Source organism: Phascolarctos cinereus, unplaced genomic scaffold (assembly GCF_003287225.1).
Source record: "Phascolarctos cinereus isolate Bilbo 61053 unplaced genomic scaffold, phaCin_HiC Scaffold_9;HRSCAF=440, whole genome shotgun sequence".
Taxonomy (NCBI): domain Eukaryota; kingdom Metazoa; phylum Chordata; class Mammalia; order Diprotodontia; family Phascolarctidae; genus Phascolarctos; species Phascolarctos cinereus.
In genome coordinates this window covers 40,377,897-40,399,887 of record NW_027556402.1, presented here as the reverse complement: position 1 = coordinate 40,399,887, position 21,991 = coordinate 40,377,897, and the positions used below count along the sequence as shown (strand labels likewise).

At 35.5% G+C, this 21,991-nt stretch overlaps 1 protein-coding gene across 2 annotated transcripts in view; it reads left to right on the top strand.

The window, feature by feature from the left end:
• GRID2 (glutamate ionotropic receptor delta type subunit 2) overlaps nucleotides 1-21,991 on the top strand; it is a 1,695,829-nt gene that overhangs the window by 1,015,233 nt on the left and 658,605 nt on the right. For both annotated transcript variants that reach the window (XM_021008407.2, XM_021008405.2), the window contains exon 5: nucleotides 12,368-12,421. In XM_021008407.2, coding sequence (XP_020864066.1) covers nucleotides 12,368-12,421 — 54 coding nt within the window. The remainder of the gene's footprint in view (nucleotides 1-12,367; nucleotides 12,422-21,991) is intronic.

The window sequence follows — 21,991 nt, the reverse complement described above, 5'->3', positions numbered from 1 at the left end:
TCTATATAAAACCTATATATTTTTATATGTATAAAATCTATATATATTTGTGTTTATATATACATGTATATACATACATATATATTTGTGTATATGTCCATTGCTTATGCTTATCTATATCCATAGAATATGCCCCAAGAAGGTCAATGATAACAGAAAAGTCCTCATATACAACAAATCATTGCAGCACTTTTTCTAGTAGTAAAGAACTAGAAACAGTAAATATCCATCAACTAGAAAATGACTAAACAAGTTCTGGTATATGAATGTCATTAGTTAGAAACAATGTATAGAGATATGTCTATGTATTCATATAATATATATCCATATGTATGTAGATATATCTATATATTTGTATATTATATATGTCTCCATATATGTGTACATATATATATATATACATATGTATGTATGTATATATATGTATGTATGTATTTGCCCTGACATCTAAAATAAAGTTATAAAGTCGCCTCTTTGCAACTTACATCCATTAATCCTAGTTCTGCTTTCTGATGTGAATCAGTATATTTCCAGTCCCACTCCTATGTGACATGCTTTTGAACACTTGAAGACAGTAATCATTTCCTCCACGTCTTCACTTCTCCAGACTAATGATCCTCTGTTCCTTCACCAGATCCTCATATAACATAACCTCAAAGCCCTTCACCATAGCGATCTTCCTCTGGATATTTTTATGAGATCAAAGAGATAGTGGATCTCAGAGATCATTGTGTCCCACTACTTCATTTCGTAGATGAGAAACCTGAATTTCAGGGAGAGGATTTGCCCATGATCATACAGATAGTAAGCATGAGAGCATATCGATGTCCTTTCTAAACTGTGGCGCCTTGAGCTGAATACAGTGCTCTAGTTGTGGTCTGATCAGGTCAGAATAAAGTAGAACTATAAGCTCCTTATTGCTTTAATCGCTGTCTCTCAGTGCAGCCCAAGATCTTATTAATTTTATTTTTGGCTTTCACATCACATTATTAACTCACATTGTAGTCCTACCCAATCTTTTTCAAACAAATGGGTTTCTAATCATTTCTTCCCCATCTTGTACTTGTATGTTTGATTGTTTGAACCTAATTTACTCTCACTACTCATGTCTATCACTCTACAATTTGTAGATGTTCTTTGAAGGTTACTGGAGGCCAAATATTAATCACCCTTTAGTCACTTGGGTAGTAAGCCTCTCTGAACTTAGCTGAACTGGCCTTCTGTCAAGAGAGAGTTTGTCACTGAGCCCATTCTTAATACCCCTGCAGCTTGATAGGAAGGATGGAGAACCTGAGTTTCACATATTACCTAGAATTTTCTTTCCATGAATTTTCATGAAGAATTCTAAGTATACCAGAATATAATTAAACATAATAATTTTGCAAACTGCAACATTTACTTTTCTATTTTGAGAAACAGTGACTAAGCAATGGCATTACAACCTTCTAGAATGCAATCATTCAAAAACAAAGTATTGTCTTTGAGAACCTGGAGTTCCTTGATGCCATGATGAAACAATAATGAAGAACTTCAATAGAAGGGGCCCATTAATCATAATAGCTCACATTGATACAGCACTTTAAGGCTTATAACGTTCTTTAAATACATTATTTTATTTGTTCCTCACAATGACTCTGTTAGGTAGGTGCAACGCTTATGCCTAGTCTACAGATGAGGAAAAAGAGGTGCAGAAAGATTAAATAACTTACCAGAAGTTGTAGAATTAAGTATCTAAGGAGAAAATCAAATCCACGTCTTCCTGATGACAGGATGAGCATGTTATCCACTGTACCATGCTGTCATAGTTGTATTATAAATGAATGAAGTGCACTTTGTGTTTCTTAACTTTTGTAAATAAAATTGAAAATAAAGTTATTGATACAAAGCTTTTAATAGCAAATGAATCTGAAAAATGAAATTGAATTGGCAATTTTTCATTTTATGTATGATGTTACTGCTCATCCACTATTAACAGAGCATCTTGTTGAGTTACTTTTCCCGTTAGTCATAATTTGTTTGTGATTATTCCTTCACGTTGTCCTGGGGACTATGATTTCTGTAGCCGTCTAATACTGTACCTGAAACCTGAGTTCCTGAAACAGAGTGGTGTTTAATGGGTATTGATTGACTCAAGAATCTTGACTTTATTACCACTCTGCTTTTATATAACTGAGCTGGCTTCAGATTCGTCTTCGTTCAGACTAGCTGTTAAGACCTGATCAAGCTATTTCATGTCTCTAGGCCGAAGTTTAAATATCTATGAAGTATAGTGGTTGGACTAAATGACCTCAAAATTCCCTTCTTCTGATATTCAACAATTCTGTACTTGACGTGCATCAGCAATGAAATTTGATAGTCAAAAAGGTTTATGATGAGAGGATTCTGGGAAGATGGTAGAATAAGGCAGGAACTTACTTGGCTCTCCCAAATTCTTCAAAGAACAATTTAAATAATGCCTCAAAATGAACTTTAGCACAGCAGAAAATTCAAAATCAGGGTAAAGCTGTTGTCCAGCCTATGGCAACTTGGGAGGATGTTAGGAAAGACTTGACCTCACCTAGTGGTGGTCTGGTTTGATTGAAGTGAATCAACAAACTTGAATCACCACCTCTGAATCAACAAACAAAAAGCCCTGGGGGTGGCTGTGTTGGAGGTAGCCTCAGCTTCAGGAACTTTCTCCCCATAGAGTAGTAGGGTCAGACAGCTGATCAAGGGAAAATTGTAGGGCCCTATGCTGGCACTGGATGCAGGGCCCAGGTGCGCTGACCAGATGGAGCATGGCTGTGGGTAAGGAAGAGCAAGAACATGCTGGTTGCACAAAGAGCCCTGCTATTGCTAACATTTCTAATATAATATTAAATGATATTGGTGATAATAGGCATCCATGTTTCACTCCTGATCTTATTGGGAAGGCTTCTAGCCTATCCTCATTACAAATAATGCTTGCTATTGATTTAAGGTGGATGCTTCTTATCATTTTTAAGGAAAAATCTATTTATACCTATGTTTTCAAGTGATTTTTTAAAAGTAGGAATGAGTGTTCTATTTTATCAAAAGCCTTTTCTGCTTCTATTGATAGATTTTTTTGTTACTTTTATTATCGATATAATCAATTATGCTAATAGGTTTTTCTTATGTTTACCATTCCTTCATTCCTGATATAAATCTTGCTTGATTACGCTGTATAATCATTGTGATATATTGTAGTCTCACAGCTTCCCCATTTAAAGAGATACCACATTTAAAATAATTGTAAACAGCATAAAATACCTAGAAATACACCTGCAAAGACAAACAAAGGAGCTACATGAAAATAATTATAAGACATTTTTATGCAAATAAAGTCAGATTTAAGTAATTGGAGAAACATTGTTTGTAGTTAGATAGAGCCAATATGATAAAAATGAAAATTCTATCTAAATTAATCTACTTATTCAATGTCTTCCCAATTGAATTACCAAAAAATATTTCATAAAGCTAGAAAAAATTAACAAAATTTATTTGGAAGAACGAAAGGTTGAGAATATCAAGCAATTAATGGAAAAAATGTAAAGGAGTTTTAAAAGTATCAGATCGTAACTATATTATAAGACACTAATTATCAAAACTATCTGGTACTGGTTAAGAAATAGAAAGGTGGATCAGTGGAATGCAGTAGACATACAATACACAAAGTAGTAAATGAGTATAGTAACCTTATATTTGACAAATGCAAAGATTTAGGCTTTTAGGATAAGAATTCACTATTTGGAAGAAATTGTTGGGAAAACTAGAAAGCAGTATGCCAGAAATTGGGTATAGATGAATATATCACACCATTTACCAAGATAAGGTCAAAATGGATACAGGACCTACACATAAAGGAGATATCATAAGTTAAATTTAAAAAAAAACACACCATGAAATCTTGCCTAGAATACTTGTGGGTAGGAGAAGAATTTATGAATAAACAAGAAATTGATAGTATTACAAGATTTAACATGGATAGTTTTTATTACAATAAATTAAAAAGAAATTTTGTACAAATAAAACCAATGTAGGCAAGATTAGAAAAAAAGGCAGAAAATTGGGAGAGGGATGTTATAGACATTTTCTCAGATAAAGATCTCATCTTAAATATATAGAGAACTTTGTCAAATTTGTAAGAATATGAATCATTCTTCAATTGACAAACGGTCAAATATACGGATAGTTTTTCAATGAAGAAATCCAAGCTTTATATAGTCCTATGATTAAATGCTCTAAATCATTATGGATTAAAGAAATGCATATTAAAACAGCTTTTCACCCAGCTTTTCGCTAAAATTTCAAAAGGGGAAAATATCAAATCTTATAGGGGATGTGGAAAAATTTGGACACTAATATACTGCTGGTAGAACTTATGCAGCCATCTTGGAGAGCAATCTGGAATTATGCCCCAAATGTTATTAAACTGTACATAGCCTTTGACCCAGCAATACCTATTGAGTCTGTTTCCCAACACGATCAGGGAAGAGGGGGCAAAACCCTACATGTCCTATTTTTTTTTCTTTAACAGCAGGTTGATTTTAGAAAAAAAAACCATGAAAATATTTGCATGAAATAATGAAGAGTGAAATGAGCAGAACCAAGATAATGTTATATACAATAACAACAATATTGTTCAAAGAATAACTATGAATAACTAAGTTATTTTAGTGCTATAAATACTCAAATCACCCACAAAGTACCTATGAAGGAAGATGGTATCCTTCTCCAGTATGCATAATATGGACACACACACACACACACACACACACACAGAGAGAAGAGAGAGAGAGAGAGGAGTGTGGGAGGCAGTTCAGAATTTAAAATACAGCAAAAATAAATGAAATTGAAAAAGAAGGGCCTTGATAACTTACATTGTGTTTATAAAAGCAATGTCAAGAGCAAGGGAAATGATAGTCCTACTGCCCTAGTAAGACCACATAGAGAAAATGGCATCCAGTTTTGGTTGCTACATTTTAGGAGGTTTTTTGTTTGTTTTTTTTTTTCTTTAACTATTGTTCATCCAGAGGAGAGTGACCAGGAAGGTATTGAAAAGCATGTCATATAAGACCTGGTTGAAAAAACTAGAATTTTGAGTTTCAAGAAGAGAAAACTTAAAGGGCTATGATAATAGTTGACCTATTTAATGCTATCATGTGGAGTAGGAATCATTTTACTTGACATGGGAGAACTAAACAAGAATAAATGGGTGGGCATTATGGTGAGGCAAATTTCTGCTCAACATAACCAAATCTTTCTAAAAAACAGTTCTCCAAAATGTAAGAGGCATCTCTAGGTAAGGAGGAGCTCCTGATTACCAAAGTTCTTAAAGCAGAAACTCAAATTCTATAGGTAGGGACCATTATAGAAGAGATTCATTGAGACTTGTACTAGATGATTCTTGAGATTCTTTCTTTTTCTTAAGCCTATGGTTTTACATGCCATTGTAACAGAGCAAGCAAAAGAATCCATTTGCAGATCATTTTCAGCAAAGCCAAACCATTATAAAGACAAGAAGAGCTAAGCCAGGAGGAGAAAAGAATAACTGAAATGAAGAGATAGTTCCATGGTGTGGTTGATTCCATTGACCTTTACAATATTTATATATGTACTTATTATCTCTACCAACAGAATGTAAACTCCTTGAGGGCAGGAACTTGTTCATTTTGGTATCGTTTTCCCTACAGGGAGCACAGAGTTTGACAGATAGCAGGTGCTTAATGGATGCTTATTAATTAGTTAACTTTATTTTTAAATTAGAAAGAGCATCTAAGACTGAAGTGATAAGAACTGATTGAAAGATTGTACCCATAGACACAATTTAATTTTTCCTTTCCCCTTTTTCCTGTTTTACATTGTGAGACACTGATCCTCTCCCTTTCATTAGCTATTCTTCATAGGCATAGAGAGAAAAGAGAGAGAGAGAGAGAGAAAAAAGTAGTTTCTGAAAAGTTAAAAAAAAAAAGAGTTCCTCCCAGGAAAAGGATAATCAGTGACCACTTGAAAGGCATCAGTTAGCAGTTCAGTTCTTCCTCAGTAACACAGAGCTCAAAGACATGGGCTTCCCACAGACACCATCTAAATTCTCTATTTTCTTATATTAGTACCCTATTTGTGCATTACAGAAGAGCAGGTAGAAAAGTGTTGGCTAAATCTCAAAGATGGCATATCTCCATCTTTTAAGGAATGTAGGAAGGAAGACCCAACTACCCAGCAATAACCATAACAATAATATCCGTTTATGAAATAACATTGGCAGTAATCATTATTGGATTTGGACAAAGACATGTGAGTGGTCTTCCAGCTGGAAGATCAGAGCAAAGACTACAAAGCAACAGGCATAGAGTAGTACTGTAGTGACTGCTTGGATAAAAAGGGAAGAGAATTTAGGAACCATGCTGAGCTCAAGGGAAAATACAAAAAAAAAAAAAAAGGTCTTTTCAGAATGTTATCATGCTGGCCATTATCTTCACAAGGGATTACTGATGCCATCTGCTGGATTTCCTTGGGAGTCAAAGACTGCATTAAATTAAAAAAAAAAAATCTCTGCAGTATCTCTCTATTCTGTTGCTTTTATTCTTGCAAGGAAAAAAAATTAAAAGAAAAGGGGAAAAAATATGAATCCCTATCCAGGTTCCAAACCATATACATTTATATCTTAGCAAAAAGAAATAGGACTTCATATTGTCATTGTATGTGCCTTAATGCCAAAGCTTTGTACCTTTGTCCAATAAGTATGGATGTTCTAAACACTTTGGCATGACCAAAGTGTTGCACTGCACTTCAGAGACTTACAATACTGAAAACAAATGGTATTTGTGGCAGAATTGTATTGTGGAACCATACTTCGATAATTTCTATACTCAGTCACCTATGGTTTTTGCACAGTAAGTTCATAAATACCTTGGCTATCAAAGGAATATAGCAACCCTGCAATGTTCTCTGAGCAAAAATTTGGTAGCAGGAAATATTTGGAACATAAAATTTTAAATGAAAGAGTAAGGACAAAAAAACAAGAGTGATATAAGGACATATTAAATCATTCATGACCATCTGTTTGCCACAATTAACTAGAGTACTACCTATGCATTTAATTATAGAGTAGTTTAGGCCAACTGATTAAATTTACTTTATCTTTTTCACTTTGTTGGTATAATACTTCTTTTAGATTGTTATATATTAACACATTTTAGAAATTATATTCTTTTGGTTTATTATATATTAACATATTTTAGAAATCACAATCTTTTTATTTTTTTTCTTTTATGACAATTTGCTGTAAAATGGTCATGAAACAAAGACTGAAAATAAAGACTTTTTAAAAAATTATCTTCTCCATTGCCTTTCATTTTGGATAAAAGTAATGGCAGATATTAAGACAGGACACATACCCGTCTGCCTTGAAATCTTTGTGACTGTTTCTCTCATCCTTTTCATTTTCCTCTACTTTTACATTCATCTTTTCTTTCTCTTCGTTTGTTCCTTACTACATTTGCAGCTTAGAGGTCAGCCTATCCCACCTCACTACTTCCACCAGCATGCTTGCAAACACAACACCATTACATTTTGTTGGGAAGACTCTTATTTTGTTTCCCACCACACCGCCATCTTCCCTATCTGCTTTCTGGACATGTTTGTTTTGTTTTATTCTATTTTCAAGAAAATTGTAGAACTTTTAGAAATGTGCTAAAGGATGAAAAACATAGTAAAACAAAACCCAATGATCTGAACCATGTTTTCATTTGATGCATGAGGTAGGAGGGATATTAGCAGAGGAGAGGAAGGGAAGATATATTTCTTTAATATTAACTAGTCACATGCTTAGAATTCACTACTTATTTTGGGTGGTTTCTCTTCCACAATACATACTGTGCGTTGGTTTCACCTTGAAATTTTAGAAGTGGAGCAAAGAGACAAGCAGCCTTCCATCTGCCCTGATGAAGCTACAAAAAGCCATTGACCTAGCCCTAAGGGATCACTTATATTGCCAGTGTTTAGACTTTTCAGGTAGTTCTGCAAAGGAAGCCAGGGCAATCTTCTTAAACTCCAGGCAGAGTGAAGAATAACCTGTGGTAATTATTTATTTAATTACACTGTCTTATGTCATTATAGGACGTATTTCACATGAATTTATTACCAATGAGATAGATAGCTTGGCAGTGAGGTGAGGTTTGTTGTTATTTTTTCCATATGAGATTGTCTTGCATTTTGCTCAATAGAAGATTTGAGAATGAGTAACGAAAGGTATGGGGATAAACTGCCAGGCATTTCTAAAGATGTAAGACTTCTAGAGTTCTTGGGTGTGACAGATGGTGTGTCTTTGTTCATTGCTGGTGTTTTGAGAGTAATTTTTTTTCTTTGCTCAATCCCCTTAATATATAGCTCCTTGAGGTGGGTGGGTAGGTAGGGGGACTTTGAGCAAAGATGCCTCCTTTCTATTATACTTGAGTTACTCTGTTAGAGTACAGCAGGATCCAGGCTGGAATATGTACATATGGTCCTTACAATATTAAGTAAACCTATTCATTTAAAAATGAAAGGTTCCCAAAACTCTTCAAACTTTTATGCTGTTAACATCTGGGTTTATAAATCTCTACCTATTTTACAGGATTCCAGTGAGATGACTAGGAGACAAACTTTAAAACACTACATAACCATGAATTGCTGTTACTACTTTTAGCCTGTATGATTCACAATTTAAGAATTCTGCAAAGCCTGAAAGTCTTTATTATCTATTTTTTTAAATATGCATTTTAATATATATTTAAAAGGATTAAATGTGATGTGTTGAATAATAAATGTTAAGCATCCTGGTTCTTCATAGAAAAGTCTTGAATTTTAGAAATGGAAAAAAGAAGGTATTAAAAAACTTGTTATTGGGGCAGCTAGGTGGTGCAGTGGATAAAGCACCGGCCCTGGATTCAGGATGACCTAAGTTCAAATCCAGCCTCAGACACATAACACTTACTACCTGTGTGACCCTGGGCAGGTCAGTTAACCCCATTGCCTAGCAAAAACAAAAAGCAAAACAAACAAAAAAAACAAAGCAAAACAAAAAAAATTTATCGTAAATCACAAAAAGGTTATGTTAATGAACAAGTGACTCTACTTCGAAGACCTCTCAGTAAAGTATATGTTGATACTTTGATACAGCCATGATTTAGTCAACATAAGCACTCCCTCCCTAGACACAGATACCACCCCCCATGCATACTCATTTTTTTTATATTTTTATTCCACTGTTTCCCAAAAATAATCAACAAAATATATTTTAAATCCTCTTCTGGTTCTTTTAATATCTTGAGATACTGATATAGTATATTTTTGTCTATCTGTTGTCTCATTCTTATTAGAAGGCCAGTTTGCAATATTATATACATATATATATATATATATATATACACACACACACACACACACACACACACACATACATATACATACATATAGATATATCTGTCACTTCTAACACAGAAATCATCTCAATAAATTTAAACTTTTTCAAATACCTTTTCAACTTCATGAAGAGTTTTCAAAAATATGTATGATGAGTGAGCAACTATATGAAACATTTGATTATTTTTTCTTTATATGTTCATATTTGCTGATGATTAAGTTCCTAATGAGAGAGAAAGATTTTGTAAAAGACAGGCTGCACATGGTGACACATAACTGTAGTCCTTGCTGCTGGGAAGGCTGAGACTGGTGGATCATCTCAGTTTGGGAGTTCCAAGCTACAGTAGGCTAAAGCTTATATACACTAAGGATGACCACACTGTCTGGCACCTATGTGGTTGGCCCCCTGGAGCAGACAGGCTGAGGTGGAGAAGCTGCCTGAGGAGGGGCGGAATGGCCCACGTTGGAAACCAAGCAGGTCAAAGTAGGATTGGGCCTTCAAGGGCCCACTGCACCTCCAGCCCAGGTGAAACAAGGAGACTTAATCTCCCCATCTAAAATAAGATAAAGTCATCATGGTATAGTGTGGGGGTGGGGAACCTGTGGGCTCAAGGCCACATGTGGCCCTCTAAGTCCTCAAGTATGGCCCTTTGACTGAATCCAAACTTCACAGATCAAATCCCTTTAAAAGGATTTGTTCTATAAAACTTGGATTCAGTCAAAAGGCTTCAACTAAGGACCTAGAAGGCCACATGAGATCTTGAGGCTGCATGTTCTCCATCCTTGGTGAATACAGGTTTCAGGTAAGAAAGATCTAGGTTCAAATCCAGACTTGGAGACCTACTGGTTATATGACTAGACTAGTCAAATAATCTCTCAGTGTCCCAGGCTACTCACTGTGATTATAACTTTTGAGACCAGCTTTTGATTCGTATTAGTGAGGGAGTTTCTTCAATTTATAAAATAATAACATTCATCTAGTACTTGAAGGTGTTTTACGTGTGTTATCTCATTTGAGCCTTCTAGAAAACTTAAATGCCATTATTCCCATTTTACAGATTAGGATATTGGGACCAACAGAGATTAAATGCCTTGCTCATTGTCAAGTAGCTGTTAAATGCCTGAGGAAGTATTTGAACTCAAGTATTCCTTAGTCCAAATCCAGAACCCTGGCTACTCTGCCACCCAGCTGATTTATTATTATTCTAACAATTATATTGTTAACAATTATATATTTGACAATAATAGTGTTGCAATGTCTACATACAATGGATCCAAATAATATGCTTTTTGGTGATTCATCAGTAACCTCTGGAATGAAGGAAATTTCACTGAAGTAACAATATTCTCTCCATAGATTTCAATGTTTTTACTATTAGTGTCAGAGAAGAAAATATATTTTAATAAAATTTTATATTAGGATATAGAGGTCTCTCATGAAATGCCTCAGGTTTCAGCCTATTGCTTAGTTTTGTTCAACTTTTTTTTTAAACCAATGGTTTAAATGAACACATTCAAGGCAAGTTTATTAATTTGTCATTGAGATGATTTAGGAAGAATTATTAATGACAAAATATGCATTTTAAAGGGACAATAGCAAGCATGTAAGCATCTTAATGAGTATAACTGGACAGAAAACAGACATCATGGAGCATACAGTCTAGGAAGTTAGAAAGAGAGTTTCAATATACGCTACAACAGAGAGCAACAAACAGCATTATGGGGGATCTGCAGGAAAAAAAATCTTTCAGTCAGAAGAAGCTTTACAGAGAACATAGCATCTGAAATGGGCTTTAAAAGACAAGAATTCAGGGGCAGCTAGGTGGTGCAGTAGATAGAGCACTGTCCTTGAAATCAAGAGGACCTGAGTTCAAATCTGACCTTGGACATATGATGCTCACTAGCTCCATGACCTTGGGCAAGTCATTTAACCCCAATTGCCTCAGAAAAATAAAAAAGACAAGAATTCAATGACAAAATTTTGCCTAGTGAGAAATGATTTTCTAGTTATAGGCTTTCAGCCTGGAGAAGACAAGATTTGGAGGGAGGGAAAGGGGACATATGACAACTGCCCTCAAATATTTGAAATGTTTTCATGTAGACATAGAATTAAACTTATGCTTCTTGGACTTAGAGGAATAGAAGTGATAAATAGAACTTATTGAGAGGCAAATATCTATTTAATATAAGGGAAAAAACTGCCTGGAGTAGTGCATTCCCCTGTTAAAATGATCTGACTGAGAGGGACAGGCTCCTTATTGTAAGACAGTTTCAAGTGTACTGTTGTAGAGGAGATTCCTTGACAGGTACGAGTTGGATTTCACCAGATAACCTTGAGATTTTATGACTTTGTGATTTTCGCTGAGATTTTATGGCTTGACTTTGTGATTTCACTAATACAGCCAGAACACTGCCATTCATGCTATTTATATTGATAGATTAAGAGATAGAATGATAACAGGTTTTCCCAAAACTCTTAGTGCAGCTTAAAGCCATTAAAGCTTAATAAGCTTTAATAATAATTTCAACAATATTTCATAACAATAGTATGCTTTAACAGCTTAAATCTGGACTAAGACTTTTGAGAACCTCTGTATAACATGTCTATATAAATATCTATAAATACACATCTGTGTGTGCACTAATATATAGGCATAATAAAATTTTATCTAAGCCTTTCTTGCCTCTATCTTTATTTCTATATCTCACTCAATTTGTTTGCAAATTATTGTTATTATTAAGCTATTTCCCAAGTTGAATTCCATTTCTCTGTTTAATTAGCAAACCTAACAGAAACAGAAATGCTTTCCCAATATGCTGTTAAAGGTTTGCTATCCTCAACTGAATTACAAAGGTCTTTCAAAACTTTGTTTTCTTTTTGCCCCTCAGTCTCCCATTTGCAGAGAGAATCCATCTGGTTTTCATGAGTAATGCTGACTGACAGCTGGTTTGTTTTCTATTCTAGGTCGTGGAGACTAATTTGGTTGCTTATGACTGTCACTGGATCATTATAAATGAGGTAAATGCCAACTAACCTTAATTGTCAACTGTGTACTCTGTTTTCATACATAGCAGCAGTATTTTCTACTTGCCTTGAATTTGCCAAGAGGAAACAAGCCTTGAAATAAAGTTCCAACATGCTGCTGAGTGGATGCTGTTTAATAAGAATATAATGAGTTTTTTCCCCCCTTTGGTATAAAGGGCTTTGTATGAATAAAATAATATTTTTTTAAAAAACTCTCTTTCCTGCTTAGTATCTTTAGCCTTTTCTTTTGGCTTGAGCTTCATGCTTTGGAAGATCAGCTTTTTAAAAAATTACAATTCCTCTTTGTAAGCACAGTGAATACCTCCCAGTGGAGTGCTAATGTTCCATTTATATTTTAATGTTGCTTCTGGAACTTTTTTTCTTTTCCAGTCCACCCTTACATCAGGATTAAATATCAGTGTATAAATATCGATAAATCAAGAATACAGATCTTGTTTTTCATTTCCTAGTATATGTATTTTAAAATATATATTTTTTTAATTTCAGTAGGAGTTTTTGCAAAAACAATAATGATGAAATTTAAAGATATTGTAGAAAGAACCCCCAAAATAAGCTTTGCCATGTCTTTCTAGACAAAATCTGCAGACCACTTGAGCATGGAAAATATGCTCTTAGGAAATTCTTCTCACACTATGCCTGAGATTTAACGTTTAATGTCCTGTCTAATGCAAGTCAATCTATCCTGAGATCTTACAAATACTAATCTTCATTAGCTAAAAATTAATTAACTAGTAGCTTACTGTGAAGAAGATCAAACATTCAAAAACTTACTTTGACTTTGTTATTTGCTAAAAGTTCATGATTTGTTATTTTACCTTTAATTGTGGAAAATTAGAATATATTAAGTGGCTATATTTTGTTTAGGGAGGACTATCAGGTGTGAGACCTTGCTGAGCCCTTTTCAGGGCTGCTCATCTACCTTTGGTATCTACCTATCACCCAACTCTTACTTGTAACTCCAAGAAACTATAGCATGGACAGTTTCCACATCCTGGTAAAACCATATTGGCAGGCAGTATAAACCAAGTTAAGGTAATCAATAAGCCTCACACCCATCGGAGAATTAAGGGGGACAACCAACCCAAGCATGTGAAGACTTCTCACAGGATTGGTAGATGAGAACAATTAGTTCCAATGGCGATGAAGCAGCTGAAGCTGCTTGGTCAGGCATCAAAGACACCAAGGTCATCCACTGGATCTCAGGCCATCACTAGTCATCTTAATTTTTATCTTGCTGCTGGACTTTGACAAATGTGGAAGAGAGAGTGAGGCTGATACCTCTGCTTCTCTTAAATCTGATTCATGGGCAAATCACAATATTAACCTGTGATGTCAATGGCCCTTTTCAAAAACAAAGGAAGAACAACAGCATTTTTCAGGAAGACAACTTCTGCTCTTTATAAAGTATGTGTCTATCATGACTGAATTATGTCATCCTCAGGACAAAGAATCAGATTCCATTCCTGATATGCCCAGCCACTCAACTATCACCTTGACTGTGTTTCACCTCTTTCTAGAGCTATAACTGCTTTACTCCATGCTGCTGAAATAAGAGGGAATGGGGATATAAGAGTACTTCCATCCTATGTCTATCTCCCAAACCACTGACTCTAAGGCGTGTAGTCCAGTTTTGTCCCTGTACAGCACAGCATGGGTGGCCCCTCCTAGGCCCAGCTACCAACTTTGGATACCTGTCTCCTAAGTCTTGCCTTCCCCTACTACTGTGCTCTTGACTACAACCTCCTTCCCTGGTGTCAGGGATTCCCTGGAGCTGGTAGAGGCACAGGTTTGTACTTTCTGGGCAATGGGCCAACATTTGTCTTGCATCTGATTGGGCTGTTTTGTGTCCTCAGCCCTGGAGACTCATGCCCCATCATTTCTGTGAGTATCTTGAAATCACTATTCCAAACAGTATGGAGTAGTGAGGCCTTTCTGCTTTCTGGTAGCTTTCTTAACCACTGGTACCCTGTAGCTCCCTTAACCACTCAAATTGAATTTGCCCTGGATAGTAGAATACCAACTTAATAGCTTTTTTCCCTTTGGATGATGGATTTTGAAGCTTTGTTTTCAGAGGCCAGGAATCTTTCTAATTTCTTGTTTTATTTCCTTCTCTACCCTGCTCCTTATTCAGCCATCTCAGGAATAGACCACCCAGACTTCCATGTACAAAGCAGAAAGCAATATCAATATTTTTATTATTATATTTTAGTCAGTAAACCCTTGCTACTAAAAATGATCTCTTGTCTATCTAGTCACATTGATTCATGCCAAAACAAATCAACACTTTCATTCAACTATTTACCACTTAAAGGATTTATCAGAATAGTCATATGATATCTGAATCTTTTGCTAAGTCATATAAGGAAGTTAAAGGCAATTTCTTCTATACTTGACTCAGGGAAACAAACACATTTGGACTGCCCCAGAATCCTGTAGGCCAACTTGTATTTTTAAGGTAATTAGCCTAGTATATTCTGTTGAGATAGTCATACCATGAAAATCATTTTTAGATTTCTCAGCTAAGGAACATTATAGCATTAATGTCATTTTCTATCTTTCATAATAATTCAAATGCATTTGTTCTTTTAAACCTGATTCTATATGAATATGGAATAAATTGTAGTCCCCTTGTTAGACTTACATTTAAGTGGTTTTTAATGTGTTACATAAGGAGATTTTTAAAAATTTACAAAAATTCCAGTCTACAAAGTGGAATGAGTGTAGATATTTATAGCATATTAGGTAGTTGAAAAAGCATGTATCTGGAGGCAGAAGAAATAGATATAAATCCTGTGTCTGGTACTTAAGACCTGCATGACCTGGGGCAGATCACTTTACCTTCTTGGGACTTTCTCCTCATCTGTAACATGAAGGAAGTAGATCAGTTGAGGACTGAAATCATATGACTACTTTCCCTCCCCCTTACACTGAGTGTTTTACTGACTCTGCCTTTACTGCTTATAACTTGGACTTTTCTGTCTTTCTTCCCTCTTATTTCTATGAATAAGAAAACAGATGACAGTTTTCTATACAATGGAAATTATCTCCAAATTCATGAGTCAGAAGTTCTGGGCTTGAAGCTAGACACCCACCATCCTTGATAAATCTACTGTTAGTAGGTCACTCTAGTCCACCTCTGATTCCATCTACCTTAATATCCCTTATAAACCCATACTGGGCATCTTCCTCCCCCATTTGTCATTCCAAATAAAATTAAATTAGCAAAAGCCATTTACATAAGGATGTTTTTTCTCACACACACATATGCACACTCATATATCTTTATAGATAGCTATACAGTGACATGTATAAATATATTTCTTCCTGTATGCCTTCTGTGTTTTCTCTATTGATAAAACTCTCATTTATACAGCTCTGTAAAGATTACAAAGCACTTTACATATAACATCTCATTTGTTTGAGTCTTCACAACAGCCCTGAATGGTAGGTGCCTTTATTGATACCATTTTACAGATGAGGAAACTGGGTCTGAGAAAGGTTAAGTGACTTGTCTAGAATCACACAACTAGTAATTGCTTCAGGTAGGATTCAGACTCAATTCTTCATTATTCCAAGTCCAGTACTCTATCCACTATACCACCCAGATGCCTGTTATCATTCCTATGATCCCTCACTGTCAAGTATGTATTGATGTGTGTCTATATACAGACTGAAACCATATGACATATATTTCTTTGAAGGAAGAATTATGCCCTGCTCAGATAAAGGCAAGCAAGCTAGAAAAGTTTGAAAGGCAAAACATGCAAATACTCATTTGATTGACTACAGAGAACATGAATCTGTCTAATTTGGTTGTCTGTAGTTATTATTTAATTGCTAATTTTTAAATGGCTTACAAACATTTATTTAAATTTATTACAAAAGTAGTTATCTTAGAGAACCCATGCAAATCAAAACTGGCATTGTTTATAATGGAACAAACTGATGTGAAAACTTAAAAGCAATTTCTTTTTTCATTTGCATTAAAAGTTCTACATTAATGAGAGTCTGTGCTAGCTCATCTGGTATAATAAATCATATGCTAGTACTTGCTAATGGCGCTTATTGGTTCCTCTGAATTCTGTAGATCCAGGCCTCAAAAGCCTTTCATTATGAATATTGCCATCCCTTCAGGGCCCTGAAACAGATGTCACAACTCCTTATTTAAGTTTTACACAAGTCAGAAATTTAGATATTAAGACATTTACTGTTGGTTGCTATAGGAATAAATGTTTGGATGTGAGTAAATGCACTCTCAAGGCTGACCTCAGGTGTCCTAGAGAGATTATATCAAAGTGTCTCTTAAATGGCTTGAATCATTATGACTCAGGGGTCAAAATTTTTCAGAGTTTGTATCTGAATAAATGACAAAAACAGTTAATTCATGTACTTTGTGGTTTTCTTTTCTTGTTTCATGATGAATTTAACTGCTCACTGCTGGGCGATAGAGCAGAAAGCTTTTCTTCTGTTTCTCTAGGCCTAGGTTATTGGAATACAACCTGTAGCTATTTTTATTGCCATATTCTGATCTTAGGTTTTTTTATTGTTGTAAATATTGAATTTCAAAATTAAACTTTTTTTTGCACTGAATATTGTGACTTTATCTATGGTAAATAACATAGGGCTCTATGCTTCTCCCCAGTACTGCACAAGGACATTGGGGCAAAGACTGTGAATGGGGAAATAAGTCAGAAACTCCTCTTTTGCCCAAGGTTGAAGATTTACGGCTTTCAACTTTAGTCTTTAGAGACCATGAAGATCATGAAGTTTGTCATTAAAACCATATTCATTGTCGTAGGAGGAACTGAGCTCAACAAAATGGTCACTGAGTGTAATACCAACACCAGCATTAAAGAGTGGGTTCCGTTGTTAAAATCGTAGGATATATTACCCAAGATGTCCTTCAAAACAGAGTCCCTTGTGTTTGTTTTACCACTCTCTTGATATCATCATGTTTGGCAAGCTGTCCTGGTCAGATCCATAGCAGATTCATTGGGAGTGGGAACATGGAAGACCATGCTTGTTAGATTCCCCTTCAGATCATGGATGCCCTTGTTTATAGCCTGAAAAGCACTTTTGGAAGTGGGGATGATGTTTTGAGCAGTGCCATACCCACCACCCCACAACTTGCCAGAAAGGCCATCTATTGCCATCTGTATAACAGTAACGACATGAACTGTGGTCATTAGTCCATTCATGAGCTAAAGTTATCATGAATGACCTTGACCAGGAGGGCAAAGCAATTCATAGATCAGGAGGCATTACTGACAATCTCAAGAGAATTATTGCATTTCTTGTGGTTCATTCCCATCTTATAGGGACATTAGGAGAAAGGGAAGAGTTAATGACACATGTACCTCCACCTTCAAATGAGAACTGGCCTTTTTCTTAGTGGTAAAGACATCAAAGATCTCTACTACATACTTGTTTCTAGATTCTCCTGGAAGACAGTGATGGCTTTTCCACTGATCACTAGCTCTCTATTCTCTGTCTTGGCAGTGCCACGCCAAGGGCAAGTTCATGCCATGAATGCAATCATATTGGAATACCTAGACTATGCAGTCAAAGCCAATGATGGGGTCATTAATGGGTACAATATGTTCTCTGCCTGAGGTGGATGCTGCCCCAGTCCCCAGGGGTCCAATATGGTCAAATTCAACCTTCACCATTTTGTCTCAGAGATGTGACTACAGCAGTGAATCCTGGCACCAAGGAGAGGTGAAAAGTCAAAATTATGCTTTTTGATAACAGCATAAAGCCTATTTAGGGAGGGGAGTAAAAGGAATTTTATTTTGATGAATTCAAATCATCAGGATTGGTAGCTAGAGGACCTGAGTTCAAATCCTGCTTTACAGATATAAATTTGGGCATCATTTAAAGTCCCCATATTTCTCATCTACAAAGCAAGGGTGTTGGATTACATGGTTCTGTGATCCATCCTGTTAAGAGTCTGGGTCTTACTTTAGAGGAGCAGGCAGTTTCCATCATGTCCCGATTGCCAGCTTGCTACTTCAGAGACTTTAGGGAAATTCCCCTTGGGTGAATTCCTGGACTGTCTCTCTTGGTTGAGCTGAGCTTTCCTGCTTCCAATAGGAGAGCTCCTTCATTCTGTATTACTTTATATGCAAGAAAAGTACAAAATGGAGGTGAATAATGATTATGATTAATGATAATGATAAAATCTTCAGAATTCTGTTTAATATATTCAAGAGATCTTCTAGACCAGACTCCTCTTTATATGTAGAACTTCACCAAGACTATTTAAATCAGGGTTTATATTTCTCTTGAATTTTATTAAATTTCTCTGGGTAAATGGTATATGATCTCAAGAGAATGTAAGCTACTTGAGGACATGTAGATCATGAAGTTTGTTATATTGTCTGAGATCTGCATTCAAATCCCACCTCTGACACATGATGGTTGTATGATCCTGAGCAAGTCATTTAATCTCAGTAGTTATAAATTACAGAGCAGTTGCCAAACTTCAATGGTGAAGGAAGGTCCCTCACCAAAGAACCTTTATAAATTGATGAAATCACAGGTCCAGATTACCTGTATATCCATATACAATATGGATAACAGAAATGTCTCATGTACAGTATGTAAAAAGGGTATTATCTGGGTAAAATTTTGTTTAAAAAATCATTCCAAGGCCTATATAGTATATGCTTTACAGTGAGAGATTCAGAGAGGTAATGTTGCATAAAAATGTCCTAACTTAATGTAGCCCAGAGATACTTACTAATTGAACATAGCCCAGATCAATTTGCTTTAATGTACTCTATAAAGATTAAACAAGTATTCATTTTGCTTTCTGTGTTTCTATATGTGGCATCTACTGAAATAATGTTCTGTAATTGTACTAGCTTCCTATTCAAGTTTACACATAACCATCCATCCAGATCTGAGTTCTAGTGCCACAATTCACATCAGAAGTGACATTTCAAGTAAGAATAATATACTCTTTTTTTCTCTTAGAATCCATTTCAATTCACTTCAACAAATGCTTATTAAGCATCCAGAGTGAACGAGATGGAGGATTTGACATTTTCTTTGGTTCCCACATGGTAGGAGCTTAATATAGGGGACCTAAGATCTCACACTGTCACTTTCTTATTGCCTGAATACAAAATGGTCTCTAGGAGCTGGAGTAGGGGTTAAGGGTAGAAGGAGCTGGTCCTTGGATGGTTGATTCCAATGGGAGCTTTGGTCATTTAAATCAACTTAAGGAATTATATGTATGTGTATGAATGTGTGTATGTATATGTGAATATGTATATATGTATGTGTATATGTGTATGTGTATATGTGTATGTGTATATGTGTATATGTGTATATATGTGTACAGCTATGGCTAAATAAATTTCCTTTTGTTCGTCATTGAATGACCTATGAATCATTTTGTTCCATTGAATGACCTATAAATCCACTTTGTTCCAACTACCAGGGGATTGACCTGAGTTGGTCCCAGTCCAGAACACCCCACTAAGTCTCAAAAAAGGGGAAATATGTACCAGAAATAGAGCACTTACAGCTTTCTCCACATGACAAGAAATGAGGAAGCTCAACAAGGTAATAGCCTTATGAATTAAGTGGAAAATGCTAAAAGTCCACAGATTTGTACTTTGAAATCCATTTAGAAATGTGTCTGTTGCTGCAGTTTCTAATGGCAAAGGTAAGCCTTGTCTTTAGTCTAGCATTCTGTTGCAGCAAGTAGATTTCAAGTCTTTCCAGTTACCTGCAGAATAATGAAGGTTAATAAGATTGGAAAACCATTCTGCCTGGAGAGGTCCATAAGTTATGAAACTCCAAGAATGTAGAAATTTTGCCCAGAACATCTACTGCCCATTCCCCCAGCCAATAAAAGTTCTAGATATTGACTAAACAACTCAATCTACTAAAGAATGGAAGGAACTAGGGAATGGGTATTATGTAAAAAATTTTGGCAGGACTTTAGGAAGAAGACTAGAATCCAGCTGAGGCCAGCTGTCCCCTTGACAAGTGACTTTTAGTCAGGCCTTTGTCTGGGGGGGGGAAGGGAGAGAGAAGAAGTGAATTCCCCACCATGGGAGGTTGAAACAGCTTTGAGTACAAATCCTGGGAATAAAGCCACCATCAAAGAGAAGAGTCAGAAAGTGAATGAATGAAAATATAAAACACAAAAAGCAAAGAAACTAAAGCCAGTAAAGATCTCAGAAAAAGAAAATAGTTTACAACATATAGAGCACAAGCAGACAAACCATCAGGAAAGATACAAAAATTGGAAAATAAGATGAGTTAGAAGTCTAAAAATAATGCAAACAGCTCTAAATCAAGATTACAAAACAAAGAAAATTGAACAAAAACCTTATGAAATAGAGAAATTTGTGGATTTGCAACAGAAGAACCTCAGCATGAAGCTCTGGGAGGGTTTAAAAGATGAAACAGAACCATTAGCAAATAATACAAATGAGAAAAGATGGAAGAATTTAGGAAATTAAGGATCGTGGGCTTCTCAGAAGAATATTACTAGTCAAAAAAAAAAACCTCCAAATCATAATGTAAGAAATAAGAAAAGAAAACTGCCAAGAACTTCTAACTATAAACAAACAAACAAAAATTCAAGAAAACAGACTACATATTAATAGAAATACATACAGATCACTTCCTGCAGAAAAACAAAACCCTTGAGCTTCAAATATCAAGACAGAGGTGAATCAATGTATTTAGTGGAACTTCAATGAAGACTGGGTAGGTAACCATAAATGGAGCAAGGAAGGAAAGTAGATAGAATTGAACATATGTAATCAAATCCTTAGTATATAAAAAAAATCCTAAAGCAAAAATAATTTCTCCATTCAGCAAGATGAGGAGAAGTTATAGGAGAATGGGAGAGTTAGCAAAGGCAGGGGATAAAATGGGGATAAAGCAAAGAGGAAATCTAGGATCAATAGTATACAGGGTCTCATTAAAGAATGCTCCCAATTTTGTTGTTTTTTTTAATTAATCTATTTTGATTTATCAACAATCACTTCCATATGCTTTTGAGTTTAAAATTTTTCTCCCCCTTCCTCCTCACCACCCTCCCCAAAGTGGTGCACAATCTGATATAGGCTATACATTTACTTTCCTATTAAACGATTTTCACATTAGTGAAGTTGTAAGTAAAAATTAAAAGCAATAGGAGGAACCATCAGAAAGAGGGAACAAAACTCAACAGAAGAGAAAAAAAAGATAGCGATTCAACTTTGGATGTGGATAGCATTTTCGATCACGAGGCCTCTGGAGATTTCTTAGATCTTTGTATTGCTGAGAAGGGTTAAGTTTATCAATATTAGTCATCACACAACGTGGCTGTTATTGTGTACACAGTTCTCTTGGTTCTGCTCACTTCACTCAGCATCAGACCATACAAGTCTTTCCAGGTTTTTCTGAAGTCAGCCTGTTCATCATTTCTTATAGCACAATACTTTCCATTATATTCATATACCATAACTTACTCAGCCACTCCCCAATTGATGGGCATCCTCTCAATTTCCAATTCTTTGCCACCACAAAAAGAGC